General features: G+C 44.5%; 1 protein-coding gene across 1 annotated transcript in view; it reads left to right on the top strand.

The window, feature by feature from the left end:
* LOC147097756 (voltage-dependent P/Q-type calcium channel subunit alpha-1A-like) overlaps positions 1-27,422 on the top strand; it is a 728,667-nt gene that overhangs the window by 657,837 nt on the left and 43,408 nt on the right. The window contains exons 43-45 of the mRNA XM_085971842.1: positions 1,666-1,775; positions 7,804-7,939; positions 14,754-14,867. Coding sequence (XP_085827968.1) covers positions 1,666-1,775; positions 7,804-7,939; positions 14,754-14,867 — 360 coding nt within the window. The remainder of the gene's footprint in view (positions 1-1,665; positions 1,776-7,803; positions 7,940-14,753; positions 14,868-27,422) is intronic.

Below are 27,422 nucleotides of genomic sequence, written 5' to 3'. Positions count from 1 at the left end.
GTGACCCAGAATGTCCTTCACTCTCGCCGAAAAAGTGTCTGACCTCTATTCAATTCCTCCCTGTGACAATATGACAAGACTGGAAGCAAAACAGGCCCGACCCAATGACTTGCTCCTGGCTGATACTTCACCCTATCACCTGAACATTTTCCTGAGGTTCGTTGCGGCTTATGTGATCTCACCTGGTGAGACAGGTTCATTTCCATAACCTGTACGTTGAATCCTGCGGGGAAATAGGTTATGAGCAAATTTAGAAATTGCCGGATCATGATCAGATATTTTTTTTCTCTGTATTTCCTGAGGGCAGTGAATCATACTAGGGCATGATTCCACGAGCATCCTCTGGTAACCTTGTCCACTTGCCCCTTTTTCCATTTGTGAAGCAAACAAGTGAGTGCCAGCAGGCTATTCAACTGTTCACTACTGAGCCTGATGCTGTCGCCACTGAGATTCACACAGCCACGCTTTGCAGAAGGAGCCACTGGATAATGATTAGTGAGAATCCTGTCAGATTTTTTCCTTCCTTCCCTAGCCCAGGACATACAGGGACCAGTTGTAACACCCCTATCGCCTCATGGGGTATGGCAGCATTGTAGTTATGTTACTAATGATCTGGAGACATGAGTTCAAATCCCAGGGCAGCTGGGGAATTTAAATTCAATTAATTAAATAAATCTGGAATAAAATAACTAGTATCAGTAATGGTGACTACTGGATTGTTGTATAAACCCATCTGGTTCACTAGTGTCCTTTAGCAGAAGGAAACCTGCCGTCCTTGCCTGGTCTGGGCCTATATGTGACTCCAGACCCACAACAATGTACAGGAAACTTTCGTTTAACCGGAGGTTAAATGTCCGGAAAGCTCTATCTACCGGCAAAATTCAAGAGCCATTTCCTATAAGTTTTTTTTACTGCTCGTTGCTTTTTTTTTCTAGTCGTGGCTCCCAAGCGTCTAGCTGAAGCTGTTGCTTAGCTACAGAGACGCTTTTAAGCTGCGGCCGACTGTTTTGAAGCTGCTGCTAAGCAACAGGGTTTGTTGTTTCATACGGAGCTGAGAAGCTCCGTATGTTTTAACATTAGCGCTGGTTTATACGGCAGTTTTGATGGGACGGTACCAACTCGGTCCCGTCAGTGCCGGATACCAGAAAGTTTCCTGTAGTTGACTCTTAACTGAAATGGCCTAGCATTCCACTTATTCAAGAAGGCGGCTCACCACCACCTTCTCTGGGGCAATTTGGGATGGGCAATAAATGCTGGCCTTGCCAGCGACGCCCACATCCCATGAATGAATAATGAAAAAAAGGGTTCACCCTGCTAAGTTGACTAAACTAGGATTTTTGGACCAAAATTTTAAATAAAAACTATAGTTTTCTAATGTATTTTGAAAATATTGCGACTGAATACAATCTGTTTCCTGATTCCTTGCTGTGGTACTATATTTATAACTGCAATACCAAAGGTCACGTTTACTGCTATTTGTGATATCAGGAGTACAGCTTGGTCCTTGCGGAGCTACTGTGTTAAATGACCCCCCTTTTCCCCAGAATCAGGAGTGACGGGGAAAATAAATGAATCTCTTCTTGGCATCAACATTCTGAATCTTGTATCTTCATTTCCATAAGTCTTGTCTGATGCCAGCCCTAGGCCATGTTATATCTCACACAGAATCGAACGCCATTACTGTTTCAGCGCATGGAGCCACCATCGCCCACGCATGAGGTGGATCCGGGGCAGAACGCCTTACCAGACCCGCAGCTCCTCTCTGGGGATGGCCTGTAAGTCCCAATGTCAATGAATTATGTCTTAATGTAGCTCAATCCGTAGACATAAACATGTCCGAGGGATCACGGTGTAGAATAAAGCTGCCAATGGGACAGTGGACGAAGCTCAAAACCGTCAACAAAAAACCTTTCAGAATAATTGTGCAAAAAATACACTGGTTTACTGTCAATCACTTGTAACATATAAAGTACAGTACATGGCCCAGACTTTGTGCTCCCGATGACGGTGACAGCACACGACAGCTGTCGTATGCCATTGGGATCTGTCAAGGTTCGCACCGGCCCAAAAATCACTTTCGCTAACGCAGAGTTGGGCTATTTGCCCAACTACTGCCCAGCAAATGCCCACGAAACCCTTACACCTGGTAAAAGCACCCACGTGATCCCAGGGATGCTTCCGAACTGCCTGCGTCCCTGGGATCCGTGGGCCTTTATGCAGGCGTACGCCCGCAGGCCCAGTACCCAAAGTCGCCGAAGCCCGGGAGCCTGATGGTAGGTGCGGATTTTTTTTTTATTGGGTCGGCAGCGTACTCCGGAGGTATGCCTCTGACCGCAAATTCCGGGCCCATTTATTTTTTAAAGTTTATATCTGTCATTTATTCCTTCACTTTTTTTCTTTCTCCCACCTCACCCCACTGGATCTAAACTGTTCTCAAGAGTCGGGAGGATGGGATTGTCTGACACCAATCTCCAATGACATGAACCACTGGGAGACACACTGAGCATTGTGTGAAAGGATCTTCACCCTACCTTTCAGTCCTACACTCCTCAATAGGGTTTCCCCATTGAGACTAGTGAAGTTGACTCCCTTAGGAGAAAGCTACATTTTAAGCATCAGTCAGGACTGAATTGTACCCAGGTCTGATAGTTGGGATTGGGAGTGGTACTTGTCTCCTAGTTCAGACTGTGATTACTGTTCGATTCCTAGTTGGGCTTGAGAATCCAATTTTATGTGTTGGTGATGTTGGACCCCATTCGATCAACATTTCTAAATGTTCTCATTGGATTAGCTGGAATGAATGCTACTAAACAATTACATAGAATGCACAGCATAGAAACAGGCCATTCGGCCATTTTCCCCTCATATGTATAACTAGCTTCCCCTTAAATGCATCTATACTATTCACCGCAACCTCTCCCTGTGGTACCGTGTTCCACATTCTCTCCACTTTCTTTTTTTGTCCCCAAATTTGTTGTGTATTCAATCCAACAATTGGTTGGTTTACTAATGTGTTAACTTTAGAATGCAGTGAATGACTTTGCTGGACAAACACCATTGTGATTCACAGTATTTTTCTGTGTGTGAGGGTAGAGCTATATTCTTTCTTACAGGATTGATCAAACAAAATGCTGTCACTCACTAGCTGCTAACAGTAATAAACATTAAGACATTGATGACATAATTCCTTAATAGTGATGTCATATTAGTTTCTACACATGCCCAGTAATATGCTTGCACTGTGGCCATGTCACTACAGATGACAGTCCATCTGTTCCAGTGTTTTAGAACATGCATATCTGCCGGTGTCGTGCTGCAAACAGCTTCTTAAGAATCATTTGTGCCCAACAGTTTAACCTTTCCATTGAAATTCTAAATATCCAATCAGACGGTTAGCTATATGGATCTGTCTGATCTCTGAATCTCAGTCAAAATGGCAGTGGATATTGTCCACTCGACATTTTGTTTTGTAGATTCAGAAGGTTCACCAGATTGATCCCTGGGATGAGAGGGTTGTCCTGTGAGGAGAGATTGTGTAGATTGGGCCGATACTCTCTGGAGTTTAGAAGAATGAGAGGTGATCTCATTGAAACATACAAGATTCTGAGAGGAATTGACAGGGTAGATGCTGAGAGGCTGCTTCCCCTGGCTGGAGAGTCTAGAACTAGGGGGCATAGTCTCAGGATAAGGGGTCAGCCATTTAAGACTGAGATGAGGAGGAATTTCTTCACTCAGAGGGTTGTAAATAGAACTCCTTTGCACCATATTCAACCAATAAGTGGCACTTACTGACCAACATTCTCTGACTCAGTCTCTCTGAGATGAGTTGACTGGTGGAGTAAAATATGTTCACTCTAAGCTGCTGTATATTACAAATCCCCTTACGCCTTAATAGGATTAATTATATATTAAATACATTTTCTGCTCAGACTATTTACTGCCATAAGGCCATAATAGGAAAATGTACCAGCTGGTATGATAATGAACCATACAGGTCAGGAAGATCTCAAGTCATTCCCTAGCTTGTGATTTTTTCAGTGATGTGGTAGCATTACAATTGTGTCTCCTGTACTAAGGAAGATAAAGTTACCCTGTAACCCTTGCCTGGTTGAGATCAGTTTACAGAGTACTAGTTGGGAACGTAGGAACAGGAGTAGGCCATTCAGCCCCTCGAGCCATTCAGTGAGATCATGGCTGATCTGTCACCTAACTCCATATACCCGTCTTTGGCCCATATCCCTTAATACCTTTGGTTAACAAAAAGCTATCAATCTCCGATTTAAAATTAACAATTGATCCAGCATCAATTGCCGTTTGCGGTAGAGTTCTAAACTTCTACCACCCTTTGTGTGTAGAAGTGTTTCCTAATTTCACTCCTGAAAGGTCTGGCTCTAATTTTTAGACTATGTCCCCTAGTCCTAGACTCCCCAACTTGCAGAAATAGTTTCTCTCCATCTACCCTATCTGTTCCCCTTAATATCCTGAAAACTTCAATCAGATCACCCCTTAACCTTCTAAATTCCAGGGAATACAACCCTAATTTGTGTAATCACGCCTCGTAATTTAACCCTTGGAGTCCGGGTATCATTCTGGTAAACCTACGCTGCACTCCCTCCAAGGCCAGTATATCCTTCCTAAGGTGTGGTGCCCAGAACTGCTCACAGTGCTCCAGGTGTGGTCTAACCAGGGTTTTGTACAGCTGCAGCATAACTTCTACCCCCTTGTATTCTAGTCCTCAGATATAAAGGCCAGCATTCCATCAGCCTTTTTGATTATTTTCTGTACCTGTTCATGACATTTTAATGATCTATGTACCTGGACCCCCAAGTCTCTTTGGACCTCCACTGTTTTTAGCTTTTCGCCATTTAGAAAGTCCCCTGTTCTATTCTTTTTAGGTCCAAAGTGGATGACCTCACATTTGCCTACATTGAAATCCATTTGCCACAGTTTTGCCCATTCACTTAATCTATCGATATCCCTTTGTAATTTTATGCTTTCATCTACACTGCTTCCAATGCTGCCTATCTTTGTGTCATCGGCAAATTTGGATATGTGGCTTCCTATCCCATCATCTAAGTCATTAATAAATATAAGGGGATCAATTTATGCGGCTCAGCAGCACACCAGTGGGGAATTTGCCACTGTCCTCTGTTTTAACAAAGGCATTAACCCGTTTCAAATCAACGGTTAAAATAATGGACTGAGGAATGCCATCTGAACACATGTTTTTCCACGAATATCTAGGCTCCAGCTGGCAGTCATAACATACCTCACAGCATAGCACGTTCCATAGCAAAGAGTTGTCTGCACGACTGCTGTGAATTGGATTTACATAGAATCCAGGGAAGGGGGAGAGACAGCTGAAGCCTCGGCCACTAATAGTGGAGCTGAGGGACTGGGGGGGGGTGGCGGGGCGGGGGGTGGGGGGGAGATACAAAGAAAGACAAAGGACTAGAGGGTGTGAGAGGGGCTGGAAGGCTGAAGAAGGTTACAGAGGTAAAGCAGGCCATGGCAGGGTATATAGTTGAGGACAAGGATATTGAATTTGGTGCTTTAGGAGATAGGGGGCCATTTTAGGTCAGTGAGGATGGGGTGATGGGTGAGTGGGAGGTGATGCAGGACAGCATGTGGGTGGTGTAGTTTTGGTCAGTTTGATGCTTATAGATGCTGGAGGCCAGGAGCCAGGAAGGAGAGTCTAGGAGAAATCAAATCTGGAAGCGACAAATAAATAGATAAGGGTTGTCAGTAGTGGAGATAAGTAAGGGAAGAGGTGGAAGTAAGCAATCTAGTTGATGAATAGGATATGGAGTTTGAATTCAGTTCTGGATCAGACAGAATACCGAGGTGGCATACAATCCATGCCTACAGATTTATATCACTGATGGGCAGCATGAAAATTAGGCAGAAGAGGGGGCAAATGATGGGTCTGTGAGGAACTGTGGAGGTGACCATGTTGAGGACGGGTAGGAGATGCACCACACAAGGGTAGTCCCTCGGAGGAGAGGCGGTGGAGAAGGAAGGTCAGCTCAATCCAGGGGGGGCAATGTGATGTCATCTCTGAGGACTATACGGTCTTGATTGACAGCTTGGCCTCGTATAGAGAATTTAAAAATAGCCCAAGACTCTTCGATGGTTTGGTGCAAGCCAAGTTTATTTTAGGTGAATATTCTTGCTCAGGTTTTTTTTTAAATCTGGACATTTAAGACCTTGTTTTCATTTGTTTTTGTTCCTCAAGGTGAAAATGTTAGTGATGGGAAATAGGATACTATTTCCACTTTTGGCATCCAGAGTCAGCATCAAGGTCTATATTCTCTAGAGTTTAGAAGAATGAGAGGTGATCTCATTGAAACATACAAAATTCTTACAGGGCTTGACTGGGTAGATGCTGGGAGGATGTTTCCCCTGGCTGGAGAGTCTAGAATCAGGGGTCACAGCCTCAGAATAAGGGGTCGGCCATTTAAGACTGAGATGAGGAGAAATTTCTTCACTCAGAGGGTGGTGAATCTTTGGAATTCTCTACCCCAGAGGGCTGTGGAGGCTCAGTCGTTGAGTATATTCAAGACAGAGATCGATAATTTTTTGAATATTAAGGGAATCGAGGGATATGGGGATAGTGCAGGAAAGTGGAGTTGAGGTAAAAGATCAGACATGATCTTATTGAATGGTGGAGCAGGCTCGAGGGGCCAAATGGCCGACTCCTGCTCCTATTTCTTATGTTCTTATCAAGCACTCCCAGGTCAGATGTATAGAATACCCAAGTGCAAAGTAAAGCTCCCCGTTGGCCCCAGTAATGTGTGTTAATTTGAACGTTAGAAAGGCATCTCATACCCTCATGGGTGGAAATGTTTCCATTTCATACAGTAGCAATCTGTATGGCCGTGAATGAGATTGTCAGCTCAGAGCTACATCCCCCATCTCTGTTCCTCACCTACCCTACGTATATATTTATATGGATACCACTCATCATAGCACTTAAAAAAATAAAACAAAGTCATGAACTTATCTATAAACTGTTAAAACAACATATGGAACTCGCTACCACAGAAAGTGGTTGAGGCAAATAGCTTAGATGCTTTCAAAAGGAAACTAGACGAGTACATGAGAGAAAAGGGACTAGAAAGATACGCTGAAAGGCTGATGGAATGGGAGGAGACTGGTGTGGGGTATAAATACCAGCACAGACCAGTTGGGCCGAATGGCCTGTCCTGTGCCGTATGTTCTACGTAATTCTAATTCTCTGTAATAAAGCTGGCTATGATTTAACACTGGTCAGTATTTCATGGCCGGTCTAACTCCGAGATGACATATGGGGAATGATGCAGCAAGGCATTCTTCTCTGAGCTTGGGCGGAGTACAGGGAGCGTTACCCTGTATCTAACCAATTATATACGTGGCATGAGTGCGTGTACTGATATCGGACACAAAATAAGTAAGAAAATGTTGCCGTGCTCGGCACTGACATCCCACACCTTGATGAATCCACAAGAATAAAGGGAAATGAATCATTGCCCAGATGCATATTCTGTGAATGAGGGGATCCTGCACATTTTAGAAGGGTGTGGGCACCGGACGCCAGTGGTTACCTTGGGAAGCCTCGGTCAGACCTCTTTAAATCACACTTGAATCCCATCCCCGCCCAGGTTCCAGCATTACTGGAAGGGCAAATTACTGCTGCTCGAAGGCCTGAGCCACGTCTTCCTTTAATATGTCGTAGGGTAGATGATGTCTAAGATGTTCTGCTTAGTATTGAATCTTTGTGTATACCAGTGTCCTTATTAAATGCACGATTTCTCTGCCCCAAAGTGCGCAAGATGGGATTATGAAGGAGAGTCAATCTTGGGTCACAGACCGAGCTCAAAAAATGTTTCAGCAGACGGGGGCCTGGAGTCCTGAAAGAGGTCGATCAGAAGAAATAGAAGACACTCAGCCAAACTCTCAGGTATAAGTTCTCAGAATGTATCTCATAGTTTTATTGCTTGGTACCGCAGCAGTTAAGAAGTTCACTTTACAGTCTTGTGGTTTTGCCTTTCAATCCCGTCAAATATTTGCCCGCCATACCTGTACTGAATTTTGCCAGTTCTAGACTGATTCATTAACAATAGTTTAAATGGCAGCATCAGAAAACACTAGCTTCTGCTGCCTTGTATTATGTACGGGAATGACAGCATGGTGGTTATGTTACTGGACTAGTAATCCAGAGGCCTGGGCTTAATGATCCGGAGATGTGAGTTCATAATCCCACCACGGCAGCTGGGAATTCAGTTAATTAAATAAATCTGGAATAAAAAGCTAGTGTCAGTAATGGTGACCATGAAACCCATCTGGTTCACTAATGTCCTTTAGCCATCCTTACCTGGTCTAGCCTATATGACTCTTAACTGCCCTGTAAAGTAGCCTAGCAAGCCACACAGGAGTGTCACAGACTGCAGCAGTAACGCTCCCTGTACTCTGTCCAAGCTCAGAAAAGAATACCTTGCTGTACCATTCCCCATATTAAGGGCAATTAGGGATGGGCAATAAATGCTGGCCTTGCCAGCGACGCCCACATCCCAAGAACAAATTATTCCTACTCCCCACAGACCCTTTGTAGCCATATATCAGGTGGGACGGTTTGATGCCCTGACTGACAGTAATCTTCCTTCATAACGACTTTGCTTTACTTCTAAAAGTAGTTTTATTCCATTTAACAATTTATAAATGTAAATATTTGAACAGTTGCTAGTTTTCCTGAGAATAATTGCTAGTGTTTTTACCTTATTTTGAATATATTTTCCTTTAGGTCTCAATAGGCCGCACCAGAAAGCTCGCCAGGTCTCTACCAATGCTGCTCCAGAGGTGGCTGTGTGGAGCTGTGTGTGAGCTACAGGGAGAGCCTCATCCTCTTGAGTTTCTCTTCCTCCCTGTTGGGAAGCATCTGTCCTTCCACATGTCCTGACAGCATGGCTCAGATTGCGAAGTTGGAACATGAATACCAATCTGTTGGAGCTCTGCCCACAGACTTTTGAAGCCTACATCTTTCTCAGCTTCTTTATTTGTCTCTTTATTATGTTTCGCCCTTCTCCTAGTTCCAACAAATAAACCGTTTCCCAGCTGAGTGGCCAAATACTTGACCTGCTGCCCAGCCCCTGCCAGTGCCGTTAGGCAACTGGATTCATTCCTGTGGCCATTGTACTTTGCATGTGTTTTATATCACCCCGGGCCCTTTCTATAAGCTTCAGGCAGGGTAGATAGATGCCTTTTTTGAGGGGTTTACCAATTTGTACGCCAGTACAGGTAGACTATCCTTTATCCGAACTTCCGAAAACCGAAACCCTCTAAAAACCGAAAGTTTTTTCGTTCAGCGTAAGTCGTGCGCACGACATGACCAGAGTGGCGCACGACTTACGCTGAGCAGGGCAGAGGGTCACTGAGTTCCCTCCTGGGTAGGAGATTGCAGGCTGAGCCGGGCAGTGTGAAGGAGGTACCGGGAGAGTGAACCCAACAATACAGTGGCCCGTCCGATAGCTGCAGCGGCCTGTCCGATATTATTTTCTCCCCCCCCGACCCCCGACCCCCACCCTTTCGGATAAGGGATAGTGTATCCTTTATCCGCACTTCCGAAAACCGAAATCCTCTGAAAACTGAAAGTTTTTTCGTTCAGCGTAAGTCGTGCGCACGACCCCGACCCCCGCCGACCCCCACCCCCGACCCCCCGCCGACCCCCCCCGCCGACCCCCACCCCCGACAAATTTCCCAGTCTTATAAAATACCTTCTGAAATCCGAAATTTTCCGAAAACCGAAACACGGCTGGTCCCGAGGTTTTCGGATAAAGGGTAGTCTACCTGTATATTATCAATCAGTATCAAGTGAGAGAATGCTGGCAGTGATCCAGTTAGGTATTCTAGTTCTATAATAAACCATTTACCAAAGTGAATTACACCTAAAACTCTGCAGGGTATTTGTCCTTTATATTAAAGACTTGAATTTATTTAGCACCTCATCACACCTCTTGGAAACGTGTCAAAGTGCTTCACGTAAAGTGAATGACTTTGAAATGTTATGTAGACAAGTGTGACAGCCACTTTATACAAACAGCAAGGAGACGGCTCTTTTCAGCTGGTGTTACGGGAGAGATGTTGGTCAGGATAACACTCATGTCGTTGACAATTCATCGATTTCATTTTGTTTCTGTACCAGCATCAGGTGGGCCTGCTCAGCACAGGAGGGTTAGGTGAGCTAGGGGAAGGGACAATAAACAATATTGCCTAGAAATTTGTCTCGGGCAGTGGCGCAAAGCGGGGGGGGTATCGGACTGGCCGCCCGTGATACGCAGCGCCCGATCTTCAGTTGCGTTGCGGTCAGTATGGAACTGAAGATCAGACGCTGCGAAAAACGGGCGGCCGAGCCGATACCGCCCGCTTTGCGACTCTGCCCGGGACAAATTTCTACCCCAGGACTGTACAACCTAAAAGAGCACAGTAATGCAGCTTGCCATATGGATTAAGGTGCTCCACCACACTCCGGCCTTTCCAGCAGCATGGCATGAGACGCACGATATTCCATGTTATAATAGACCACTCGCACACCGCCCATGGTGTTGCTCACGGTGAGTCAGCGCATACTCTGTTTTACAATGGGATCTAATAAACAAAGTGTGACGGGGCAAGTGTGACAGCAGAATGTTGCAAAAAGCAAATGTGACACTTTCAGAAAGTGCATGCTATCTAAAACATATGTATCTGTAATATATTCAAAATCTTATGTCTGTATGCACTTCCTGTCAACTTTTTCCATTATAAATTCCTAAGTCCATGTTTAAAATGGAAACTGTCTTTGTAAGCATATTGTGCTATAATTACATCATCCCCTCCTCCCCCCCCCCCCCTCCCATCGCCCCAGTGGAAGAGATGCAGTCCCTCCCCTGGTGGAAGAATGTAATTCCAACATGGCAACTTTACTGAAGCATTTTCCATTCTAAATGTGCACACAGGAATTATAATGGAAATATCAAAATAGGGACAAAATGCATGACTTTCAATATGAGGACATCTGCACCCCTGGTTCAATTATCCCACGGCCTCAGCCGTGGCTCAGTGGCTAGCGCCCTTGCCTCTTGAGTCAGAAGGTTGTGCGTTTGAGTCCCATTCCAGTGACTTGAGCACAAAAATCTAGGCTGACACTCCCAGTGCAGTACTGAGGGAGCGCCGCACTGTCGGAGGGGCAGTACTGAGAGAGCGCGACACTGTCAGAGGGGCAATACTGAGGGAGTGCCGCACTGTCGGAAGGGCCGTCTTGCGGATGAGACGTTAACCCGAGGCCCCGTCTGCTCTCTCGGGTGGACGTAAAAGATCCCACGGCACTATTTCGAAGAAGAGCAGGGGAGTTATCCCCGGTATCCTGGACAATATTTATCCCTCAATCAACATCACTAAAACAGATTACAGGAAACTTTGTGATATCTGGCACCGACGGGACCGGCGTGTTGCCGATCTATCAAAACTGCCGGACATACAAAGTTAATGTTGAAGCATATGGAAGTTTTCATCTCCGTATCTGACAACAAACACTGTTGCTTAGCAACAGCTTCTAAAGAGTCGGCTGTAGCTGCAAGCGTCTCTAGCTGAAGCTGTTGCTATAGCTACAGACCTTGCAGTGCCTGACTGGGAAAAAAAAAGAACGAGAACTAAAAAAACTTATAGAAAATGGCTCCTGATTTTTGCCGTTAGAGCGAGTATTCCGGACATACAACCTCTGGATAAACCAAAGTTTCCTGTATCTGGTCATTATCACAGTGCTGTTTGTGGGAGCTTGCTGTGCGCAACTTGGCTGCTGCGTTTCCTACATTACAACAGTGACTACACTTCAAAAAAAAAAGTACTTAATTGGCTGTAAAACGCTTTGGGACGTCCTGAGGTTATGAAAAGTGCGATAGAAATGCAAGTCTTTCTTTAACCCGCGTTCTCCTGAAGACTACACTTTGCCTGCACTTTAAGTGTAAAACACCAGGGGGAGGTGATGAGTATATTTATAAATATTATGTCTGCCCACAGTTCCTATCAGCCTTTCCCTTGAAAATTCCTACATCCAAATTTAAAATGGAAACTGCCTCTGTAAACTTGTCACCCTCCCACCAGTGGTTTCACACTATACACTACAGACTAAACTGCATTATATGACACAGAAACAGCAACAACTTGCATTTATATAGCGTCTTTAAAGTAGTACAACTTCCCAAGGCGCTGCACAGGAGTATTAGAAGACAAAAGATTAGACACCGAGCCCCATAAGGAGAAATTAGGCAGATGACCAAAACCTTGGTCAAAGAAGAAGGTTTTAAGGAGTGTCTTAAAGGAGGAGAGAGAGGTAGCGAGGCGGAGAGGTTTAGGCAGGAAACTCCAGAGCTTAGGGCCCAGGCAACAGAAGGCACGGCCACCAATGGTTGAGTGATTATAATCAGGGATGCTCAAGAGGGCAGAATTAGAGGAGCGCAGATATATAACATATAACACAGCAATATAACATATATTGTCCAAGGAATCCTCTGATGGCTGCAAATTGTTTCTCAATAAACGTCAACGAAGTTGCTGCCATACAAGAATAGACCCAAAACTCAATCAAATGAATTCCCAAATAACTAAATTAATTCATACCGCAAGAATAAATGATACCCTGGAGTGATTGCAAGACATTTAACCTCACCTTGGCATTTAATTAATTGTTAGAAACCACTCCGGGTTTATTCTTGTAATTGTCAATGACATCTGTACCTCCCCCACTCAGTTAGACCACTTACTTGTAATTTTTCCCAGGTAACCATTATTCTCTGTGTAGCTCATGTTGTGATAGCTTACAGAATAACACTCCAAAATGCAATTCATTAGATGAAGCACTTTCAGACATTTCAACAATGAGATGAGGCACTCTATAAACATATTATTATAAGATTGTCATATTTCAGTGTTAATATGACCGCAGTCAGAAGCTGTGGGTAGTACGGTTACTACCAGCAGCGCAATGGGTGAGTGTCTGCGTTGCCACAAGGGAGACTGCTGTCTGTCTTGATGTTGATTAGGAGCTGATGTCTGCTCACCAGCACACAAGCAACAGTACTCCTCTGTGTATGTCTGTTTATGAACTCCTCTCATCACTCCAAATAATTGACAGCGTTGACAATACTGCAGCACTTTACATTGCCACTGAGAAGCTAGATGTTTAACCGCAAAGACACAGTGGGATGGAGCACTATCTTGTTACCACTGTGACCGGGTTTTAGTCTAGCCAGCACTCATTTAAATTGAAAGTCTCCGTTGTCTGACAGCTGAAAGAATGCCACATGAAGTGAGTTTAGAACAATCTCAACCCAGGTCACAATCGGCATGGGCCTAACCACAATTCAGCTAAAATTGGTACTAAAATAGCACTTTTGGGAAGAATAGTGGCACGGAAAATGGAAATGTCCCACTGGCGTATGCAGAGGTTAAGGCGCACTTTTGTGATAGAATAGAGGTAACATTATTCAGTATCCTACCTATGCTTTGCCTGACCTGAAAGTGTTTGACCCTGTTACTGAGGACAGAAATTTGGCAAATGTTCCGTTCCCAAAACTAATGAGAAGAAAGTTTACCATAACATTTAAGATAAATATTTAAAACAGGTGTAAATACCTGGGCCTTAGTTATGAGATTGATGGGTTAATCCTGTAACTCCCTACCTAATAGCATTGTGGTAGTACCATCGCTACACGGACTGCAGTGGTTCAAGCAAGCAGCTCACCACCATCGTCTCAGGTCAACTGGGAATGGGCAATAGTTGCTGGCCTTGCCAGCGACACCCACGTCCCGAGAATGAAAAAACAAATCAATTAGTGTATTGACTAATTGTCTAGTGTGTGCACCTTCTAAGTTATAATAGGAACATAGGAACAGGAGGAGGCCATTCAGCCCCTCGAGCCTGTTCCGCCATTCAGTGAGATCATGGCTGATCTGCGACCTAACTCCATATACCCGCCTTTGGCCCATATCCCTTAATACCTTTGGCTAACAAAAATCTATCAATCTCAGATTTAAAATTAACAATTGACCCAGCATCAATTGCTGTTTGCGGAAGAGAGTTCCAAACTTCTACCACCCTTTGTGTGTAGAAGTGTTTCCTAATTTCACTCCTGAAAGGTCTGGCTCTAATATTTAGACTATGCCCCCTAGTCCTAGAATCCCCAACCAGCGGAAATAGTTTCTCTCTATCTACCCTCTCTGTTCCCTTTAATATCTTGAAAACTTCGATCAGATCTCCCCTTAACCTTCTAAATTCTAGGGAATACAACCCTAATTTGTGTAATCTCTCCTCGTAACTTAACCCTTGGAGTCCGGGTATCATTCTGGTAAACCTACGCTGCACTCCCTCCAAGGCCAATATATCCTTCCTAAGGTGTGGTGCCCAGAACTGCTCCCAGTGCTCCAGGTGTGGTCTAACCAGGGCTTTGTACAGCTGCAGCATAACTTCTACCCCCTTGTATTCTAGTCCTTGAGATATAAAGGCCAGCATTCCATTAGCCTTTTTGATTATTTTCTGTATCTGTTCGTGACATAATAATTCCCCTTTCTTTCGATGTTTGTTTATGTCATCACATTGAGCATGCAGTGGGATGTACACCTGACAGATATATGCTCAGGAACAGCAGATAGTATGAGGAGCCTTCCAGCTCACTCAGTTACAGCTGGGGCTGGCATTTCCTTCCCTTTAATAAACCCCCCCCAAATTTGGCTTTGTATTGCAGGCTGTGGAGATGCAAGAAATGGGGAGGGACGGCTACTCGGACAGCGACCATTATCTCCCGATGGAAGGCCAAAGTCGAGCAGCCTCCATGCCACGGCTGCCCGCAGAGAACCAAGTGAGCTCAGTGAGACGTACTCTGCTGCACCCTGTACCGTGTTCTGTTATTTTAACTCTTTCAGTGTAACCAGTGCCAAAGTATTCGATGAGTTCTCATCTAAAAGCATTGCAGAGGAAATCATGAGATTATAAATACGCCCAAATGAATTGTTCTTTCCGTTTATGTATAGGGCAGAAAACTAGTAACAAATAGAATGTTTAAAGGGGCATTGAACATTAGGAATTTCTGTGTTGCAAGCTAGGGACTTGAGCACATAAAGCTACGCTGACACTCCAGTGCAGTGCTGAGGGAGTGCTACACTGTCGGAGGTGCCGCCCTTCGGATGAGACGTTAAACCGAGGCCCCGTCTGCCCTCTCAGGTGGGCGTGAAAGATCCCATGGCGCTAATTCGAAGAAGAGCAGGGGCGCTCTCCCCGGTGTCCTGGCCAATATTTATCCCTCAACCAACATAACAAAAGTAGATTATCTAATCATTATCACATTGCTGTTTGTGGGACCTTGCTGTGTGCAAATTGGCTGCCGCATTTCCTACATCACAACAGTGGCTACCCTTCAAAAAGTACTTCATTGGCTGTAAAGCGCTTTGAGACATCCGGTGGTTGTGAAAGGCGCTATATAAATGCAAGTCTTTTTTCTTTTAGAAATCACTGTGTTAATCAGCAACCAGTTTTGTGACACGGCACCAAAGGGAATATTCAGCATAGCTTTCAAAGACAAGATTTTCATTCAAAGTAGCGTGCGAGGATCATGTCTTTGAAGTTATTTAAAATGCTGTGCAGCTCTCACATTGTGCGCTGCCCATTGGGTGCTGTCAATTTATAGGGAGAAAAGTGAACGTTCTCTGTCTGAATCTATATTGAAATTTGATTTATTTTTTGGCAAATGTTGTGACTATTTGAACTTTGACTTTAGAATGTGGAACCAATCAGGGAACCTGCATTTTAGTACAATTCAATAAGGCCCAAATCATGAAGCTAGCCTTATGGAATGATAAAGCGAGATTTCAAAATGTTAATTGCTAACAAGGTAAAGAATGCTCCTTTTAAAAATTGTTATCCATGAGTGATGCAGCGCTGAAAGAGTTAAATTGAGATCATCATTTTTACAAAATGGATTGTTTGCCTTTTTCATCTGCACGCTTTCAATTTTCTTTTTTTTAAATTCTCTACCATTACTCAAACATTCCTAAAAAAAAAGGGATAGTTTCTCATTTGCTAACACCGCAGAAATGCTTTTGATAATTTCTGCCATACGATTTCCTCTTAAAGATCTTGAGCATAATTGACTCAGTGAAGACTCTCATCATGATTGTCGACCTCGAATCTTCAAATGAAGTGATGACGAGGCTGCATTGGCACAGCGTTTTAAACAGAAACATTGAAAACATTGTGAAAACAAAGATATTTCACTCTGAAATCATCCATAATTACTGTCTTTTTTGAAACAGGAAAGTAAGGTCTTCTTTACTCAGCCCTCCCCCACTCCCAAAAATAAGCTCCAAAATTAAGCCTGGTTTATGACAATAGTGATTGAAAGGGTTTGTGTGGCATTTTTCTGTGCACTTTTAAAATAAATGGGGTTTGCCTCCATTAAAGCAACAGATAGAGGACTGTCCATTCATATAACAAATGATTATTTCTAAGCTTTAGTCCTTTTTTACATCGAATTTATCCCCTTTGCCCCTGGTGCTGGAATAGTAAAAATCTTCACAATTGAGCTTAGACTGTGTTTCAAGGCTATTTGATGTGGTCGGGAGAACATCACAAAATCATCCAATGACCACATTTCTGCAAGAGTGACTGGATCCAACCGAGATGCCTCCTGCCGTCTCTAGGTGCCCACCTTCCAGCAGTGAATCACTGGATAGTGATTGGGAGAAGGAACCCTGGCTAAATTAATTTTTGCCCTCCCAAGCCCAAAGACACTAAAACCAATTTTAGTACCCCTGCACCACCTTGGTTGAAACTAGTTACCTCAGCAAAGACCAAATATCAAACTGGGATGTTCTTCCAAATCTTATTATAAGTACATGAAAATGTACATGGCCATGATTCTCTCCTCCCTACAGACTCTTTGTATTACTACGAAATTACAGCAGTTATTGATGGTGCCTGAGATGATATCTCTGTTGTTACAAACTGCAATGAACTCTCATGTCTATCATCATCTTACATTGACACTTTTGAACTTTTTCACATCTTTTTTGAAGATGAGTCTGCCTTTCCATTCAATGTTGGCTAAAAGGCTTTGCATTTATTATCAGTATTCCTAAAGCCATTATTGATGTTGCCCAACAGCCACAGCTGAACACAAGCTTACAGTTGACATGGTTTGCCATTATTACACCATTTCATTAACATGTGTCTTGAGAGTAATGGAAATTATTCTGTTGTTTTGTTATTCACCAACTGAAGATATTAAGTTCCACAACATTCTCCATAAATAGTTTTTGGCAAGGGTTCTTATCACTGTTAGATCAACGATTCGCAAGGAATCCAAGCAAATTCCTGTATCCAATTTTCAGGATCTCAGGGGTAGATTTTGCCGAACCTGTCGGGAAGAAGGCGGGACTTCCCCTTTTGGGTTTTTGACCCGCCTACTTCGACGTCCGGCCAATCCGTGCGATTTTCCCTTGATTGACCTTGTTGAGCCCGCCCAGCGGGCTCAGCAGGCCAATTAAGGGCCACCCGGCAACAGGTGATGTCACAGACTGAAATTTCATCTGTCAAGAGTTCTTTGACAGATGAAATATCAGTGTTTGACAGCTGTTTGAAGCTGTGAAACACTGACACTCTGAGTTCTGACATGAGTCATTCTGCACAGACTCAGTTAGAACTCACACCGGCACTCAAAGCTGAAGGCTGTCACTTTTGACAGATCGCAGCCGTTCAGCTTTCAGTTCCGGCTGAGTGATGCGCTCCCGACGGCTACAGGAAGAAAGGCTGTTAAGGTAAGTACAGGTAAGTAAAAGTTCTTTACACACTTTAGACACACTAAACACACTTACCTTTGCACTCATGCACCCATCACTCTCCTGAGCGCTGACATCGCGACCCCTCCAACTCCTTCAACCCGACGGCCCGCCTGCTCTAACCTGGCGTGGTTTGGAGCCGTCGGGAAACCCACACGAAACCCCTCAAAATAGGGATTAGGCTAAAAACTGCCTGTTAACTACCTGTTAACAGGCAGTTAATTGGCACTAATCCCTTCCCGCCTGGTTTCGGCGGGTCCCAATGCGGGGCGGGTGCCTGCCGCCCCTGAAACTTACGTGGGGCGGGGTTTTGGGCGGGATGGTGTCGGGACCCCCAAATTCGGGATTTCCCCCCCCCCCCCCACACGCCTGAAACCCCGCCTGACGGCTCCAGGAAAATCTAGCCCTCAGAGTTGAATTTGTGAAGTTACAGTGTGCAACTATTTGGTGCAGTAGTGATGATTTATCTCAAGATGTCTCCAGCTTATTTGATAAATTATATGATTGTAGTATTTACTATTTAAGCTATGGCCATCTAGTGGTAGAACATCTATACTGTGCTAATATTTATTCTTAAAATATATTGATAGGCTGTCCAATTTGGGCATTCTTGATCTTTGTAATATCCAACTAGGAATTCAACCATGTGTGAATGGCTACCGCTAATACTAGGAAAGATGGCCACAATGTATGCTGGTGGTAATTCTGAAAGGAAATTGACTCCTATAGAAAAAAGATCTTCAAAAAAATAAGTTTAATAAAAATGGGGGGGGGGTGGGTATTGCAGTCAGTTTGATCATTGACCCTTTGGCTCTGGGATTTAGGTTCAAATGTAGACTAGTAGAGAGGACAAAGTCTGTCATGGCAGGTATGAATCTTAATTCAAATGAATTTCCCAACCATACCTGGATAGATACATATCTACAGCCATAATTCACCCTGAGAAGTGAAGGATGACGGGTAGATTTAGGAAATGGAAATATCCTTTAGATCAGGAAAGGAAATCTGACAACGACATCAAACCTGTATGATAACAGAACTGGAAATACAGAATCCTGGGCTGCAAAGGGAGAAATGAACTCTTCTCTATCACTGAAGCTTTCTCTCTCACCCCCGTTTCCCTCACGTGCCTGCCCCTGCATTTATTCCCACTGTCTCTGTACATTCTCCCTTTCTCGTGCTTCCTTTCCACTAATGTTCTCTTGTGCTTCCTCTCACATTTGTTCATTCTCATTAAGTTCGCCCCATGTCCTGCTCCCCATGTCACTTGCTTATGTAGTTTTTCACACTCACATTCACATTTAGAACATTTAACAGTGGACAGGCATCCTTTCAAAAAGCCCTGATTAAAAATCGAAAACAGCACAGTGGCATTTTCAAGTCTAGCACAGAGTCTTTCAGCCAATCCGATTGAGCATGCTGCACCTAGTGGGGGAGAAATTGAACCCTGCTGTGCCCATTTCTCACCGAACAGTGGCAAAAAGCACCAATTTCATAGTGTTGCCTTCCGCACCCCAAGGGTGCCTGAAATACAGCCGACCCCAATTTGATTCAGAGTGATTTTTCAAGCACTGCCAGCAACCACCTAATTAGGCGCCTTACATATGTGAAGGAGAAGCACTCCTGAGGGTTGCTGCCAACTTGCGATCGTCCCTCTCCCATTGTCCTACACCCACTTCCCCAGACTTACCAGAGGGCCACTGCGGCAAACAGCCGAAAATTGATTCCCTTGAGCTGCCTCTGGAAGCACAACAGATGCTAGCAGCTCACCCAAATTATTGAAATGAGGTCTGAGGCCCAATTTAAGGCAGGCCTTGGGCCAGCTAGTTCAGGCAAGCACAAGTCTTAAACCTGGTAGAGTTTTACTCATTTCAGAGATCTCTGCTTGTCCTTAGCGACTTCAGCTCAATTTCATCCGTTCACTGAGCATGGACAGTTCTGGCCATCACTTAGCTCCCTGAGTTAACCATAGATGGCTTCTAGATTGATTCCTTGGATGAGAGGGCTGTCCTACGAAGAGAGATCGAGTAGAATGGGCCTATACTCTCTGGAATTTGGAAGAATGAGAGGTGATCTCATTGAAACATATACGATTCTGAGGGGGATTGGCAGGGTAGATGCTGAGAGGTTGTTTCCCCTGGCTGGAGAGTCTAGAACTAGGGGGCATAGTCTCAGAATAAGGGGTCGGCCATTTAAGACTGAGATGAGGAGGAATTTCTTCACTCAGAGGGTTGTGAATCTTTGGAATTCTCTGCCCCAGAGGGCTGTGGATGCTGAGTCGTTGACTATATTCAAGGCTGAGATAGATAGATTTTTGGACTCGAGGGGAATCAAGGGATATGGAGATTGGGCGGGAAAGTGGAGTTGAGGTCGATGATCAGCCATGATCTTATTGAATGGCGGAGCAGGCTTGAGGGGACGTATGGCCTAGTCCTGCTCCTAATTCTTATGTTCTTATGTTCTAATAGTCACATCACAACCATCCCATTCTATCTTACTTGCTGTTAGCTGTGATGTGGGGCTATAAGGGCCATCCTCTAAATCTCTTGAACCAGAATAGTCACATTGACAACATTTACTGGATGAGTGGAAAACAGGCTTAGACACCTTGCAGAGAAATCTTGAAGGGAGGAAATTTTGTGAAACTAAATCAGGCATCGAATCCAGTATAATTTGATAATTATGTAGTTCGGGGTCTTAAATATATGGATCACATCTTTGAACCTATTTAAACACTATTATTACAAAACATGCCTGATTGCCAACATCGTGTTTGTTATGTCCCCTCCCCCATTTTGTAGAATTTTCAGCTTGTAAGACATAATAATGTAATGATGGTTCAGGCCCTTTCTGCTCAGTCTAAATACACAATTAGTGGGTTAAGTTACATTAAAAAAAAACCACAAATCTGAATTTTTGCTCTGCTGAAATTCCACTGTCACCCTTAAACCCCAGGGGCTAGATTTTCAGTTGCTTGCGCCAGCAGTTAGCGCCTTAAGAGAAGTGATTTTCGGGCGCTATGCGTGTAGCGCCCGGGCGCAGCGCAGTTTGCGCCCCGCCCCAAATTAAGTTGCCCGTTAGCGCCGGCGCAAAGTTTAGTGGCCGCCCGGATGCGCGCGCAGAAAATGACATCACATCCTCGTGCAACGCCCTTTGGCCGCCCCGAATCCAAACTTCAGTCGGACCGCCCCATTGTGCGGCTGGCGTCCAGAGCGTTTGTAAAATGGAACGCAACACACCCTGGGGAGCGCAAATTAAAGGGCACTCCTCCTGCACTATAAAAGGCAGTCTGCATGTGTTGTGTGGGAGGATCCAGTGTGCTGTTGTGAACGGTTCCTCCTCCTCCTCCTCCTCCTCCTCCTCTTTTCCCCCCCAGACTCTGCCTTTGAAAAAAACACATGCACCCTTCCCCTTTAAGAGCTCACTGGCACCAGAGTGTCTGCCGTGCGCTGCGCCCGAGCTCGGGTGTTGCGCTCTGCACCGCCGGCTTAGCGCCTAAAGATAGTAGTGGAACACCTCTTTTAGCGCTCCACCAACCTCTTAGGGCGAAGCCACTGAATTTCCGGCAACGGGGCGCTACTTTGGGGCGGGCGCTAACTTCGGGCGGGCGCTAAGGTTAGCGCCCCAAAACTGTCTATACTGAAAATCTAGCCCCAGGATTGTTATCCATAAATCCAACACCAATCTCAGCACCGTCACACCATCATCCCTAAACCCAATGGTGGGACAGGCTGGAGGGGCTGAATGGCCTACTCCTTTTCCTATGAACCTACATTCCTAAAGGATCCAGACTTGTTTTTTCTGGCATTTGCCAAGCACTTGCTATGATGAAACAATTCACCACGCACCATTGGCTTCGCAGAAATGCCACCCTGTTGTTTACGCATGAGCTCATCAGACCAAATCGACACATACCTCTTTGCTCTTGCTGTTGATAAAGGCAATGCTCTTTAAATTCATGTCAGTTGTGGCTACAGAGCTGTGCTCTCATAATTAATAGTGTGAAGCAGGATTTAATTTTTAATAGAATGGCACAGAAATTCCGTTCGCAGGCCTCCCGCGGGCGGAGGGCTGCAATCTGGAAAAATCTGCGCCTAGACCGGAGGGCTCCCGGGAGGCGCAGAGTTCCGTTGCTGGGCCTCTCCAAACTGCCGGTGGGCAGGGCCTACGTATCCCAGAGGCGCAGGCGATCGCAGCGTCCCTGGGATCACGTGGGCCACGGGGAGCCAATCAGAGAAGGGAATCTCCCTTCATACATTTGACAGGAAGACCTGTCTTCCGCCATACGCCTGCTTTTACCAGGCGCAAAAATTGTAAGTTATTTCCGCGAGCGGAGGGTCTCCAAAAAACCCGCAGAGGCCCTGCTCCCAGGCAGGTGGAGGATCTGTCAAGAGCTTTCTTGACAGCTTGGAAATGCCGGTTTCCAGCGCATGTGCAGTGCATGCCTAAAACTGGCATTTCCGTTGGCCCTACGGGTGAGTACACAGCGCGTACACACCCATAGGGAACGGAATGTCTGCCTCATTGTTCAGCAATTTATTGTTCTGAATACTTGTGATGGTTTTACTAACAGTAACAATTTTGCAGGCATTCCCTAACAACAACAACTTGTATTTATCTAGCGCCTTTAACGTAGTAAAACGTCCCAAGGCACTTCACAGGAATGTTATCGAACAAAATTTGACACCGAGCCACATAAGGAGATATTAGGGCAGGTGAACAAAAGCTTGGTCAAAGAGGTAGGTTTTAAGGAGCATCTTAAAGAGGAAAGAGAGGTATCGAGGTGGAGAGGTTTAGGGAGGGAGTGCCAGAGCTTAGGGCCGAGGCAGCTGAAGGCACGGCCGCCAATGGTGGAGCGATTAAAATCGGGGATACGCAAGAGGCCAGAGTTAGAGGAGCGCAGATATCTCGAGGGTTATGGGACTGAAGGAGATTACAGAGATAGGGAGGGGCGAGGCCATGGAGGGATTTGAAAACAAGGATGAGAATTTTAAAATTGAGACATTTCTTAACTGGGAGTCAATGTAGGTCAGTGAGCACAGGGAGTGATGGGTGAACGGGACTTGGTGCGAGTTAGGACACGGGCAGCAGAGTTTTGGATGACCTCAAGTTTACGTAGGGTAGAACGTGGGAGGCCAGCCAGGAGTACATTGGAATAGTCAAGTCTAGAGGTAACAAAGGCATGGATGAGGGTTTCAGCAGCGGATGAGCTGAGGCAGGTGTGGAGACAGGCGACGTTCTGGAGATAATGAGATGAATGTTCCTACTCCAATATTCGCAGGGGCACTCATTCTTTCTAAACTTCCTCCAATCCAGGCTCTCTAAATATTCTTCTGAATCAGTTTCTTCCCAATTTATAGTCAGCCAAGGTGTGTGTTTGTTGAGTTTAATAACATGATTAAATGCTGATTTAATGGTTAAAACTCTACTCTTAGAATATTCCAACTGTAGGGCAGTCCTGTGTTGCAGTGAGGTCTTTTGTTCACCCAATACTCTGCCATGGAGTGGTTGGCACCCATGGCTCCCCATATGACCCTGGGTTTGCTCTTATTTAATGGCAGTGCAGAGCGGGCAACCATAGAGCGACATTCTCATGCATGTGCTCAGGACCTGAATTGCATTGACATTAAAACTGGAGAAAGTGGGACCAGGCTGCATGTGTTGAAACGGATTCTTTTGGTCCTCAATCTGGTTCAGTACAAACACTGAGTCGAATACTGGTTGAGTTCAACAGTTTTTATTTCGTCATCCCGGGAGACTTACTCTGATACAGCACAGTCCTGACTCCAGAAGTGTCCGACAGGTTAAACCAGAGCAAGCAATCTTTCATACAGTGTGCCACATTATTATACTTGCATTTGAGAAGACATTAACACATCGTACAGTCTGCACCAATCCCGAGCTGTACACGTATACATTTAATTTGATTTCCTGGCCTGGCAGTATGAAACAAAGAAGTCACATTTCACTGAATGGTTTATAGTTAAGTAAATATCCTGGTAATGGTTTCATGATCACCTAATCATTATGGTAATGCGTTTGCAATCATGGTAATGTGTTTTCTGATCGCCTATTGTCTGTATAACCTCTGCACTCCGCCCTACACTGTTTCCACCAGCAAGGTGTGACATCGTGGGTGCCAGCCATATTAGCAGCCACAGATCAGTTTAGCTTCTTTTATTTTACTTCCTGCTGCCTTCACAGTTTCTTGAGTTAACATGATCATTTCTTACAATATGCAAGTGACTCAGCGATGTCGACATTTCACCACCATTTTATGCTGACAGGATCCTCCATTTTAGATTGACAGGGTCCTTGGCTATGCGAAGCGAGTTGTTACCATATTTTGCATTCTATATCCTCACATGCCTTATGAGTGGTGTGGGTGCTCCAGAAAACCTAAACTAGAAGGGTGACGCATACATTTTAAAAATGGAAGCAAAATATAAATATATATTTTTTTAATCCGTTCAATTGAACTGTCTTCCGAAATTTGGCTCTGTTTTATACTCATGATTCATCAGCACCTGTGGCGAAGGGGGTTAGCTTCTGCAAAAGGATGAATGTTTAATCTCTGAGCAATAAGTGGCCATCAAGCTTTGTGACCACAATTGAAGATACAACTAAATAGATAAATTGGATGAGTAGACCTGATATGCTTGAGCCATCAGTGACAAGAAAGATCTTTATTTACGACTTTCATAATGAATACTTGCATACGTAAGCTTAATCTTGAAAGCTGCAGTATCCAACCTGGTGTAAAACTCTTCTGAATCAATTTAGTAGAATGGCCTAATATGATTCTACAATCTGGAACATTCTTTGAGCAACCTGAAACTTATGATAACTTAAAAATAATCATCACCTTCTGTATGTTTTGGTGGGATGACTCTATTTATTTTCTCCATCCTTGGATCAGTGCTATCTTCTACCACCAAGACCATAGCTCTTTCCAATAGAAGTGCCAGAAAGGAATTCTCCTCCTGGGTATATTTTTCCCATCTCCAAACAACCTGGAAACACCAAGTTTGACCGCTGGTCAAGAGAGGAATTTGGAATAAAACTCTCCCAGTGGAGACCACCATTTTATAATAATGCTTGTATTTATATAGTGCTTTATCACGTCAAAACATGATAAACTTTCGCACAACTAACTACTTTTGAAGGGCAGTGACTGTTGTTTGTAGGCAAATGCCAGTTGTTCCACTTCAGCGACATCCCACAAACAGGTGCTATTGGATCAGGCCTGGTGTCACTCCTTGCTCTTATTGAATAGTGCCGGGGGGATCTATAACCAGCAGAACAGATGACGTTGTTGAAGTTTAACACCTCATCTAATAGCACCTCTGACTCTCAGTACAGCACTGGAGTGTCAGCCCAAACCCCTGGGGCTAGAACCCACAACTGTCTGACCTAGGAGGGAGGAGCGTTACCAGGTGAGCTAATCTGACACACCCGCTCCATATTATATAGCAATGTATATAAGGAACCTGCGTAATCCTTCAACAGAATTCAAAGGTAAATGTGTCGCTGTCTGGATTTTATGTGCAACTTTAGACAAACCATGATCAGCCGCATGTCCATTCTACACATCCAGTCATTGCTTTCTCACACATCACTGTTCATTCATTTGTTTGGTCCTCACATCTGTTATTTCCCTTAATTGGAATGCTGTTAATGGGTGTTACTCTTCCCACAGTACTCATCTCATTCTGAGTTACAGATTCCATGTGCACCTTTTCTGTGCTCATGAAGGAAAAGGATGCCACTCTCTGTTCTTGTGCACCAGCTTAGCAGGAAATGTCTCTAAACTCTTTAGAAATGAAAGTGAAACAATTTTCTGCTAACATGTTTCGGATTCTTTCATACCCCTCGTCTCCCTTCAGCCCTCCCATTTTTCTCCTGCTCTGCTGAATGCAGTGGCTCATGTTAAGGTAAAGTTCCATCGCTCTGTGTGTGTTCCATCGCTCTGTGTATGTTCCATCGCTCTGTGTGTGTTCCATCGCTCTGCGGACAGATCCATGGCTTTGTGTATGTTCCATGGCTCTGTGTACAGTCACACATAGGGTGCATCATAATAATGTCATGCACAGGTAGCCCAATGTCATTCTCAACAGGAATTACCCCATTACAGCACAGCCATTGCATAGTTACACACACAAAAAACAGAACTTCTTGACATCTCAGTGCCCATTATAAATGGTATGACTGAAAAATATTAAAAATGTAATGATTGCATTTAAAAACTATTAAGAAAAAATCGTAACAAAAGTGTATGTTGCCGGAAGAGCCTGTTTCGGGATGATGGCCTCAATGAATGGGGTACTGCAGCCTCTTCAATGGACTGATGTGTGCTCATGCAGTTTCCTTTTCCTATGCACCCACCGATTTCAGTTTTTGAGGTTTTTAATTGTGTGCTTTTCAATGTTGACGCGAGCTTGCGTCTTACGCACGTTTAGTCAATGTAACAGGCCAGTCCAGCCGGGTTTCTTGCTTTTGCACGGGTCCAACTTAAAGTTGGGTTCATTCAAAATTATCACTCAAGGATATATTTGGAAACTTTGGCAGCTGTGTTGAGGGGCAGGCTTCTGTTTTAATAATGGAGAACCCACAGTGCTAAAAGTGCCATTGTAGATGAGATGTAAATACAAACCATCTGACTGATTATTCGAGAGTAGAGTTCAAATTCCCATTAATAGGTGGTTGTGTAAACTGATCAGGCGAAGCTCAAAATCGAGAAACAAGAATTCTTCACTTTAGCAGGAGACCATTACCCCGTTTATCGTTATTTGTAAACACTTTTTGTGTGTTGGATATGTTGTTATGGAATATCCCTGTCCGTGCTCCCCGCAGTGCAATCTGATATGAGAACCAACAAAGGAGATGTTAGGAGAGGTGAACAAAAGCTTAGTCAAAGGAATAGATTTTAAGGAGGCTCTTAAAGGAGGAGAGAGAATTTAAGAGGTTTACAGAGGCAATTCCAGCGTGTGGGGATTAGGCGGCTGAAGGCACGGCCACCAATTGTGGGGCGAAGGCGAAGGAAGGGGGACTGCATGAGAGGCTAGAGTCAGAGGAGCAGAAGTTCGGGGGTTGTGGGGCTGGAGGAGGTTACAAAGATAGGGAGGGGCAAGGCCACGGAGGGATTTAAACACGAGGATGAGAATTTTGAATTTGAGGTGTTGTGGTATCAGGAGCCAGTGTAGGGCAGCAAGAACAGGAGTGATGGTTGAGCAGAACTTGGTGCGGGATAGTAAATGTACAGTAGGGTTTTGGATGAACTGAGGCTTATGGGGGAGTGAAGGATAGGAGAGCAAGCAGGGGAGTATTGGAATAGTTGTGTGGATGTGGATTAGGTTCAGCAGTAGATGGATGAGATAGCATCAGAGACAGGCAACTTTATGGAGGTGGAAGTAGGCGTTGTAAGAGAATTTGAATCTGACAACAGTTATGGTTTGCAACTTAAACCTTTTATTGTGTTCAACCAAGTCTTTGACACACTCAGTGTCTCTAAGCAGTAGTCATACAGGCAAATAAACACAATCACTCCACTTTTTCTCTAGGTGGAGACAGGGGGCGAAATT

This window comes from Somniosus microcephalus, chromosome 31, assembly GCF_052327205.1.
Source record: "Somniosus microcephalus isolate GS21.2 chromosome 31, FLI_Smic_1.0, whole genome shotgun sequence".
Lineage (NCBI taxonomy): Eukaryota > Metazoa > Chordata > Chondrichthyes > Squaliformes > Somniosidae > Somniosus > Somniosus microcephalus.
The sequence above is the reverse complement of the archived record's forward strand: the minus strand, read 5'-3'. Positions and strand labels throughout refer to the sequence as shown.